The following is a 10,912-nucleotide window of genomic DNA, read 5'->3' on the forward strand; positions in this document are numbered from 1 at the left end:
TAACCGCCTGTTACTTGTTTATCTATCTGCCTCAGTATCTTCTTGCCTCATCAAAGGTCATTTTTGAGCTTTTACATTTTACTGGAAGTGGCTTGGATGCTAGTTAGCTGTGAAACTGTTTGAAAAAATATCCCACTAATGTGGTAACCAATGACCATTAATCTTTGAGTCTGTCTGCTTTGAACTACACAGCAGACAGAGATCCTGTGGCCGGTGCAAGCTTCTATAACTCATGAAATGCATGTGATACAAACCAGCAGTCTCTAACATTTAAGCAGAGGGGGTGTCTCATTATCGAAAACAAAGGGAGTGTACATTGTAGAGAGCAGTGTTTAAGTGCTGTAATTATGCCAAGTGTAGTTACTCTTCCTCCTCCCCCAAGTAATATAATCCATTACTCTCTCTTTCTTAGAGAATGGTTCTTTCTGCTTTCCCACGAAGTGTTAAACCCCATGTACTGTCTATTTGAGTATGCTGGCAAAAGCAACTACTGTCTGCAGATCAATCCAGCCTCCACCATCAACCCAGATCACCTCTCCTATTTCTGTTTCATTGGGCGCTTCATTGCTATGGCAAGTATCTTGCTTTTCTCCAGTCATTTCTCAGAATTATTTATTTTGTTGACCCTGTACAGTTCTAGATATTGGCTTTTCATGGCCTGATCATCAGTACGTTAGCAATGTTAGGTGACATGTTAATCTTAAGAATAACATTTAACTGACAAATATGGGACCTTCCGGCCTTGTGGCATCAGCTGCATTCTGCTCACTGTTTTTCAGTACCGCAGTGGAGGCTGCTGTGCATATGCCAGTTTGTATCTTAAAAACAACTTGTCTAATTCCATTTAAACTTGGTTAGTAAATTTTAAATTTGTGCTTTAAGAATTTGAATAAGCAGAATCGGTCTCTACCCATAAGGTGCTGTTTAAGTATTTCCAAACTTGCCCTAACTTCTTTATTTTTTTTTCCTTTCTTTCTTTCTTAATCAGGCTCTCTTTCATGGCAAATTTATAGACACTGGGTTTTCACTACCATTCTATAAGCGCATGTTAAACAAGAAGCTTACAATCAAGGATTTGGAGTCTATTGATCCAGAATTCTACAACTCCCTAATCTGGATAAGGTTTGCGCTGTTTTTTTTTTTTTGTTTGTTTGTTTTAAAAATAAAATCCTAGACCAGCTGCCATTTTCTACTGCAAATTGGTAAAAAAATACAAACAACAATTGCTCATTCCAGGGATAACAACATTGAAGAGTGTGGTTTGGAAATGTACTTTTCAGTCGACATGGAAATTCTAGGAAAAGTTACCTCACATGATTTGAAGCTGGATGGTACTAACCTGTTAGTAACTGAAGAAAACAAGGAAGAATACATAGGGTAAGAGACGTTTTTTTGTTTTTTTTTAAATCCAAACTAATGTCAAAAAAGCAAAAAATATCAGAACTATGACATTGGCAATACCTAACACTTGATTTAGTTGTAATGTTACCAAGGCTATCCTATCAAATCCATGCAATACATATGATACACACTTGTATACCACATTGTTAGGATTCTAATATGTTCTGGTGAATGTGGTGGTTACACGTTGACATTAAAGTCTTCTATTATTTGTTTCAGCCTGATGGCAGAATGGAGGTTTTCTCGGGGAGTGGGAGAACAAACCAAAGCTTTTCTTGATGGCTTTAATGAAGTTGTTCCTCTTCAATGGCTCCAGTACTTTGATGAAAAGGAGCTGGAGGTAAATTATAACACACACACACACACACACACACACCCCTCGGTTAACTGTCATGTTGTGTACAATGTGTTCGGTCCGGTTGTAAATTGCCCTGAACAGCAAACTGTACTAGGGTTATTGATTTGTCATATTTTACCAATTATATATAATTGATTCTCCACAACCCCCTTGGTCCTAATTAGTTAAAGGATCATGGAAACACTTTTGTATTTTCTGCTCCTGGCAGAGATGTCACTCCTGCTTCTTCATTTGCATTACATGGATTATACTTGGGGCTTCTGATTTTAGTTTTAACCGATAAAACACCCAGATACAAAGAAAATGAAATCAGTGTATAACCAATAAACACCAGAAAACACTGGAAAAGCAGTGCAAATGGTTACTCAATTCACGTTGACCACCCCCTTTCCTTTTAAAAAATAAATAAATAAATAAATACCTTTCCCAGTGTATCTATCATTGATTCTTTATGAATACTTTAAATTCACCCAACTACTGAGTGACAGCACATTCCTACATTTCTATTGGAGAGATTTAAAACACGATTACAATTAGGAATGGAGGCTTGTTCGTGGGATTTAATGCTGTATTACAGTTCAGATAAGGAGGAGTTTAAAAGAGAATTGCAAATTGTGGTGAAATGTAAACAATGCCTACACACTAAAAACCCCAGAAGAATGTGCCCGTGACCATAGGGATGTCATTGTGGAAGACAGCAAAGGAAAGAAGCTCAACTTAAGTGTGCCAGTACTGTTGAGTTACTACTAAACATATTTTGACAGAAAAAAATGCTCAAGCATTTTGGAAAGTAACCGAAAACAATAATTTCATACAGTATATAAAAAGCGAAAGCTCTGGGGGGGGACGGGGGGGACCATTTTACATAAACCTCGATAATAGCTATATAAGCATCGAAAAATTAAATTAAGTAAAACAGAAGCCCTAATTATATTAGTGAATAATTTGATACTGCTGAGCTTATTAATCTTATTAATTAAGCAGCACATATACAGTACTGTGCAAAAGTTTTAGGCAGGTGTGAAAAAACGCTGTAAAGTAAGAATGCTTTCAAAAATAGACATGTTAATAGTTTATATTTATCAATTAACAAAATGCAAAGTGAGTGAACAGAAGAAAAATCTATATCAAATCAATATTTGGTGTGACCACCCTTTGCCTTCAAAACAGCATCAATTCTTCTAGGTACACTTGCACACAGTTTTTGAAGGAACTCGGGAGGTAGGTTGGCCCAAACATCTTGGAGAACTAACCACAGTTCTTCTGTGGATTTAGGCAGCCTCAGTTGCTTCTCTCTCTTCATGTAATCCCAGACAGACTCGATGATGTTGAGATCAGGGCTCTGTGGGGGCCATACCATCACTTCCAGGACTCCTTGTTCTTCTTTACGCTGAAGATAGTTCTTAATGACTTTCGCTGTATGTTTGGGGTCGTTGTCATGCTGCAGAATAAATTTGGGGCCAATCAGATGCCTCCCTGATGGTATTGCATGATAGATAAGTATCTGCCTGTAATTCTCAGCACTGAGGAGACCATTAATTCTGACCAAATCCCCAACTCCATGTGCAGAAATGCAGCCCCAAACTTGCAAGGAACCTCCACCATGCTTCACTGTTGCCTGCAGACACTCATTCGTGTACCGCTCTCCAGCCCTTTGGCGAACAAACTGCCTTCTGCTACAGCCAAATATTTCAAATTTTGACTCATCAGTCCAGAGCACCTGCTGCCATTTTTCTGCACCCCAGTTCCTGTGTTTTCGTGCATAGTTGAGTCGCTTGGCCTTGTTTCCACGTCGGAGGTATGGCTTTTTGGCCGCAAGTCTTCCATGAAGGCCACTTCTGACCAGACTTCTCCGGACAGTAGATGGGTGTACCAGGGTCCCACTGTTTTCTGCCAATTCTGAGCTGGACATCTTCCGATTGCGAAGGGAAGTAAGCATGATGTGTCTTTCATCTGCTGCAGTAAGTTTCCTTGGCCGACCACTGCGTCTACGGTCCTCAACGTTGCCCGTTTCTTTGTGCTTCTTCAAAAGAGCTTGGACAGCACATCTGGAAACCCCTGTCTGCCTTGAAATTTCTGCCTGGGAGAGACCTTGCTGATGCAGTATAACTACCTTGTGTCTTGTCCTGGTGTATGACTTTTGACAGTAAACTGTCTTCAGCAACCTCACCTTGTTAGCTGAGTTTGGCTGTTCTTCACCCAGTTTTATTCCTCCTATACAGCTGTTTCTGTTTCAGTTAATGATTGTGTTTCAACCTACATATTGAATTGATGATCATTAGCACCTGTTTGGTATAATTGTTTAATCATACACCTGACTATATGCCTACAAAATCCCTGACTTTGTGCAAGTGTACCTAGAAGAACTGATGCTGTTTTGAAGGCAAAGGGTGGTCACACCAAATATGGATATGATTTAGATTTGTCTTCTGTTCACTCACTTTGCATTTAGTTAATTGATAAATGTAATCTATTAACATGTCTATTTTTGAAAGCATTCTTACTTTACAGCATTTTTTCACACCTGCCTAAAACTTTTGCACAGTACTGTACATTGTGAAGTTTGTTTGCTAATGAAGACACTTGCCAATTTATTTGATTAGTTGTTTTGTTTGATAAGTTGCATCTTAATACAATTTACACATGGCTTGCAGTTTAGACGGCAATTCAATATTTATTTCACACAACTGAATATCATATTTAAAACACTGTTTATTCATTTTTAGGGTAACTGTCTGAATAGGTTTTGGTGGCACAATGTATTTTCCTAGTATAGCTAAAATAGGAGTGGTTTTGAAACACCCAAACGAAAGAAGTGTTGGCAATCGGCTCCTCAAATCTACATCATGGTAATAAACTTCTGATGCTTCATACTTTTATAACAAATAATCTCTTTGTGATTTCAAGGTTATGCTGTGTGGCATGCAGGAAGTTGACCTCCAGGACTGGCAAAGGAACACAGTGTACCGCCATTACACAAGAAACAGCAAGCAGATTATTTGGTTCTGGCAGGTATGAGCATATTTCTTGTTACACTTAATATGAAAATAATAATTTAAGGAAACAAAACATTTGGCATCATCACATTCATCATATAATATTGTGCTGTGTTGCCTTTTTAGTTAATATAAACATTTATTTTTTTTCAGTTTGTGAAAGAGATGGACAATGAGGTCCGTCTCCGGTTAATGCAGTTTGTTACCGGAACGTGCAGATTACCACTTGGAGGCTTTGCTGAGCTGATGGGTATGTTTTTATTCAACAGATGTGTTCATGGTTTAGATTCCATAGTAAACAGCCATTAGTGGTATGAAATGTGTGGGCACCCACATGACTCTGAGCTTTTTGCAATGAAATACAAGGTATTTACTTTCTTGTACAAAATACATTTGGATGGCGGACAGTGGATGTGGTGGTTTAGAAGAGTGAAACGCATGGTGTATTCTGGTGTATTGCAGGTGTGGTTTGGGACTGCCTATTTAGGCATCCCAGTGAGGGGAGCTTGCATGTTTTTATAAATCTGCCCCCACCACTTTAACAGCTTGTATCTCGTAAAGCATTTCAGATGGTGACTTCATATTTTCAGTGTTATAAAACTCCTTGTATCAATGATACAGGTCTTTTTCACATATCTGATTAGCCATACCCCTTACATTATGCTGTTTTATTTTGAATAGGGAGCAATGGTCCTCAAAAATTTTGCATTGAAAAGGTTGGTAAAGAAACATGGCTACCAAGAAGTCATACATGGTAAGTCCACATACATTTCTAATCCTCTCTCTCTCTCTCTCCTCTCTCTCTCCTCTTTCTCTCACTCTCTCTCACTCATATGTTCCGTTCAGTCACTCGTGCATAATTGTACCACGTAAAGTTTCCTATAGATGTATCTATTTTATAATGCATTATTTTTGTTTGCCAGGGCAACTTCTCGAACTCCAGAGTTCACACAAACTGTTACAACATTTCTTAAGTTGTGACCGACCAGAAGTTTTGCATCACCTTGAATTTTTAGGATTGAGACATAATTTAAAAAATTATTTAACATCATGTAATCATAGAAACTACAAAATGATATTGCAAGTGTGTACCGGAAGCCATAATAGTTATCCAGTATTTCATGTTAGATTTTCAAATGCCACATTTTTCAATTGTCAGTTTTTTTAAGTATATGGAAAACTACAAAGCGGTATGTAATTCAGTATGTTAACGTAACATTATTCAGCAGGTTTCATTCGGCTTTATGGAGCAAAATTAGTTAATTAAATAGGGTAGTGCAAAACTTTTGGCCATAGTTGGTATATATAATAAATTACCCTAAAAAAAAGGTTTTAAAAAATAAATGTAAAAATTGATCAACTGTTCCCAACAAGTTTTGGAAACCAATTTGCAGTACTTTTATTTAAAGTCTATGCTGATAGACTAATCCCACTGGTATGTCGAATAATGTCCTGTGTACCTGAACGTTGGTGCGGATCATGGCCACACCACAATAATACATATCAGGACACTACAATCCAGTTGAGCATCTGTGGAAGGAACTTGAACCACTCACTAATTTGTCGCAATCTTCTGCCTGCTTTATTGACCTAGATGTGAGCCATGTCACTGCAGGAACAGCCCACAGTCCTGCAAGACTCCTGTTCAGGCTTCTGGTGAAGACTGCCACACGTTAAATCTCATTTTTGGATAATTGCTTTATGGTTGAAAATAACCTTGGTTTTGGTTTGGTAAATCCAGAATTGGAAATTAATCAGCTGCTATGAAAGAGAATATCTACACAGTTGTCACTGACTATCTATCGTTCCTTTTTTTCCCTCCTTTTTAGTTTTAACCGATTGGATCTGCCACCATACAAAAGCTATGAACAGCTGAAAGAAAAACTCTTGTTTGCCATTGAAGAAACTGAGGGATTCGGACAGGAATAAATGGAGCACTTTGCCTTGTCTACAAAAATGGATCTCATAAGAGCAAAACTTCTCTCCTAATATAACCAGCCAAGTAAAAATTGCACAGATACCTATTGGTGTACATAAGCTATTTCTTGTTTAAAAGCATTTGGTTTCTGAAACTACAGAGCAAATGCAGTACATTCTTCCACATAAATATGCAATAGAGGGAGACGTATTACCTTTGGCTGGTTTTGGAAGCAGAGAAATGTTTTTTAGATTAAATACATAAAGCTCTAGTTTTATAGAGCTTCATAAAGACATATGGTAGGCAATTTGATAGGCCAAGCCTAAGTTGTTGCCCTTGATGCACACTTCTAGAAAACTGTGGGTGCTCCCCGTTTCCACTGATGCAACGTCACCTCAAACCGAGGTTATTTCTTGCATGTCTTTAAACTATTTAAGGCTAAAGCCAAACTGTGTCTTTTGAGTATCTAAAAAAAATATATGCTGCTGGCTTTTCTGAGACGAGAATGAGCAAACCCCTTGACAAGAAAATGTTTGAAGTTTTCACAAGTAGTTGCAGTTATCAGTCATTCCTTGTTACATCAAACAACCACAGTAACAGGGTAATCGTCTAACTGCAGTATACAATAGTAGTGATGTTGTGGAATGAATTCCAGGCACCTTACACCAAAGCCACTAAACCCACAAAAAGCTTGGGCAAGTATCAGTGGTTTTTGCCAGCTCAGAATGGACTTCTGTTTGAAAGAAGACATTGTTACAAGAGCTAAACTGAGGGGGCAATACTGCTCAACTTAACAGTTCCAGTGTAGGACCATCTGATTTGCAACTTGGGATGTTTGCAGATGTTCATGGCCTCCACTATCTGTCTGTTTATCCACTTCTTAAACAGCTGATTGTATTCACTCATGAGACACCGGACAAAAAGAGTTCCATGATTTAAAAGATCGCAAGGGCAAAACATGTATTTACAGCAAAGTGTTTCAACTGCTTATTAAAACTGCGATTCTAAAACAGTTGAATACTAATGTAACCATTTTAATTGTTGTGTACAGATGAACTACTAATGAAGTTCAGTTGGTAAAAAAGCCTGTGGAGGTCGATTTAATGACATCATTTTAAACCTTTATTGAAGTCATTGCCATGTTTAAAATGCTCTTCCCCATTCTGGCTGCTGCATTAGCACTTATCTTGGTCCTCTTCCACCAGTGTGAGGCTGGCTGATATGTCATTGCTGGAGCTTAACATTGTGATGCAAGAAATAGTGGTTAAATCGATTAGTTAAGCGCTTGAGGTTCTGATTTCTACCAATAAACTGCAAACAAAAGGACAAATGTGAACAACTTCTCACTGTGTGCTCTATCCAACTATTACCTCTTTGTGGCTTTTCTTTTTTTTTTCTTTAGTGAGTCTACCGGGAATTCAAAGCCCAATTTGAGTAACTAGTAATATGCTTTGCACATTATATGGAATAGTGTGTAATTACTATTTGTATGACAATATTTAGCTGCATCATGGTAATTACATTGATTTTCATTTCATTTCTGAATCTGCTTTATACTTGTAGATACTCCCCAAGTTTGTTCTTTATAACATGCAAGTGTTCTATATGTAATTTCAAATATATGTACAAAAAATAAATACATATTTGTAATTTACACTAGTGTTGACGGGATTTACAGTACTTCTAAAACAGTAATGTGAATCAAATTGCAAATACTACTTTTAGAAAATTGTTCTTCCTCACAAATAGCATATTTTAATTGTAAAATGTACTGTTTATAGCAATTGAATATACAGTGTATAATTCCATTACATTTTATTAAGTTTTCTAAACCCATGGCATTGATCTTTTTGGAGTTGTTATATTTTATTCCCATAATTGATAAATACTTTAACATATCAAGTGTAGTCAACACTGTTTAATATATATATATATATATATATATATATATATATATATATATATATATATATATATATATATATATATATATATACACACACATAAAATACACAAATGTACAGAAAATGTGATTGTTTTTACCTGATTTCTCATCTTAATAATTGGGTTGTCACTAATTCTTCCACTTGCAGTAAAATGTAGTTTTGGGTTACAAATTCTACCTTTTGCTTAGGATTTTTTTTCTCCCTCCGGTTACAACTTGCCTGTGGAGTTACTATTCAATAAATGTACCTGACCATCTTTTGAACTTTGTTTTTCATATGACCTTGATGCAAGTGATTACTACTTTTGAAATGCTGAGATTGCTGCAAGTTCCAATTTCACCAGCTCTGCTTTTTTTTTTTTTTTTGTAACACATCAGTTTCTTTAAATTCAGTATTGGGTTACTATTTAATTTACTATTGGTGGGATCTTGGAAACATCCACTGCCAGTGGCGGTTTTGTATAAGTGATATTTTCTGAGGAGGCGCTGGAAGGTGGTCAGGGACTGGGCAGTCCTGACATCTGTAGGAAGGTCATTCCACCACTGCAGGGCGAGGGTGGAGAAGGAGCGGGCTCTGAAGGCAGGGGAGCGTAGAGGAGGTAGAGCCAGTCTTCTAGTGAAGGAGGAGCGGAGAGGTCGAGTGGGGGTGTAGGGAGTGGCTTTACATCGCTCTATCTTATTAAAAATCACAAATGTTGTGCAATAATATAGGATTTCCCATAATCCTCTTAGCATACATGCTAACAGTCCCTATATGGTCAGGACAGTCCCATTTTCCTAGCAAATGTCCCACATCCTCATGCATCGGAAGAAAGTCCTGATATTTACCCATAGAAAAAAAAAAATTTATTCTGCACAGTAGTTAGTGAAAACCACATGCTGTGCTCTTCGTGCGGCTGACACATCTGCTGATCACTAACTTATACAAAGGTAAGAATGCTTCATTATGTTTATTTTTACTGTCATGATGGTCATGTTGTGTTGTGTTTTTCGGGAGGGGGGGGGGTGATATGTCTATTATATGATAATGACTGTTTTTTCGACTCCTCCCATGTGTATGATGCGTATGACCCCCCCCCCCCCCCCCCCCGAGACGAGCGTCCCGCTGAACAGTTTCCAAATGTTGGCAAGTATGTCTTAGTGCAAAACCATTGTATCTGCACAAAAATGGCTTTTCTGAGGAAAAAACGACTCACAGCTCTAAAAGCCTTAGAGCTAATTGCTAAAGGGCGGCAGTGTGGAGTAGTGGTTAGGGCTCTGGACCGGAGGGTCATGGGTTCAATCCCCGGTGGGGACACTGCTTCTGTACCCTTGAGCAAGGTACTTTACCTAGATTGCTCCAGTAAAAACCCAACTGTATAAATGGGTAATTGTATGTAAAAATAATGTGATATCTTGTAAGTCGCCCTGGCTAAGGCCGTCTGCTAAGAAATAAATTGTTATTATTATATTATTAAAGGCTTTGATTGTAAGTACTATTTTTATTGATTCATTTGGATTACAAGGTTATGTGAAACTTTCACTTATTTTTTATTGCAATTTTAGTTTATAATTTTGGTTACAACTAGTTTATTACCATGGTATAGTGTTTGTCTAAACTAGGCCGAAATGCAGCCTGCTGTATGTGGTAGGCCTCAGATTCATAAATACAGAAGTGAGGATGAGAATATTGAGCACACAGGAAGAAAAAGAGAATCCCGAAAGAGGAAGCAATATAAAAGTAATTGGAAGTGTACTGTACGTAGTAAACAATACAATTCTGGGAAGATTAGGCTGAAGTGGCAACGTTATATGGAAGAGATGTCAAAAGAGCTGTCACACATAAATTCAGATGAGCAAGTACAGATTCACAAGACCTTTTGGGGTCTTAGCAACCAGAAACAAAGAGCTGATTTTGTTGCTGCATATGTGTCCAGAAAACAACTGTTCATTTTAAGCTACTTTGTTTTACACAACAGTACTCACACATTTGGTCACCATTACAACTGTTGCAAGAAACTGGGGTTCATGTAGTCTGCTGGTGTTAATATACCTGATGAAGACACTTTAGTTGTTTGTTTTACAACTATGTCCTTTTTTTTTTTTTTTTTAAATCAATAAGAGATTTTGATGAAGAATATAAATGAGTGGGAGTCAAGTATTTAAACCTCTTTGAATATAGTTTGGCTGAAACAAATTTGAACGCTTGCATTGCCGTAGAGACTTTCAGTGTGTGAGTGTGAATATATATATATATATATATATATATATATATATATATATATATATATATATATATAAAAATCAGACCGACA

At 37.3% G+C, this 10,912-nt stretch overlaps 1 protein-coding gene across 5 annotated transcripts in view; it reads left to right on the plus strand.

The window, feature by feature from the left end:
• LOC117400357 (NEDD4-like E3 ubiquitin-protein ligase WWP1) overlaps positions 1-8,983 on the plus strand; it is a 57,361-nt gene extending 48,378 nt beyond the window's left edge. For all 5 annotated transcript variants that reach the window (XM_034000195.3, XM_034000196.3, XM_034000192.3 and 2 more), the window contains 8 exons: positions 413-572; positions 989-1,122; positions 1,237-1,377; positions 1,621-1,741; positions 4,667-4,771; positions 4,909-5,005; positions 5,437-5,509; positions 6,585-8,983. In XM_034000195.3, the coding sequence (XP_033856086.1) occupies positions 413-572; positions 989-1,122; positions 1,237-1,377; positions 1,621-1,741; positions 4,667-4,771; positions 4,909-5,005; positions 5,437-5,509; positions 6,585-6,684 (931 nt within the window). In that variant the 3' untranslated portion in view covers positions 6,685-8,983. The remainder of the gene's footprint in view (positions 1-412; positions 573-988; positions 1,123-1,236; positions 1,378-1,620; positions 1,742-4,666; positions 4,772-4,908; positions 5,006-5,436; positions 5,510-6,584) is intronic.
• Positions 8,984-10,912: the final 1,929 nt, after the last annotated feature.

This window comes from Acipenser ruthenus, chromosome 4 (assembly GCF_902713425.1).
Source record: "Acipenser ruthenus chromosome 4, fAciRut3.2 maternal haplotype, whole genome shotgun sequence".
NCBI classification, from domain to species: Eukaryota; Metazoa; Chordata; class Actinopteri; order Acipenseriformes; family Acipenseridae; genus Acipenser; species Acipenser ruthenus.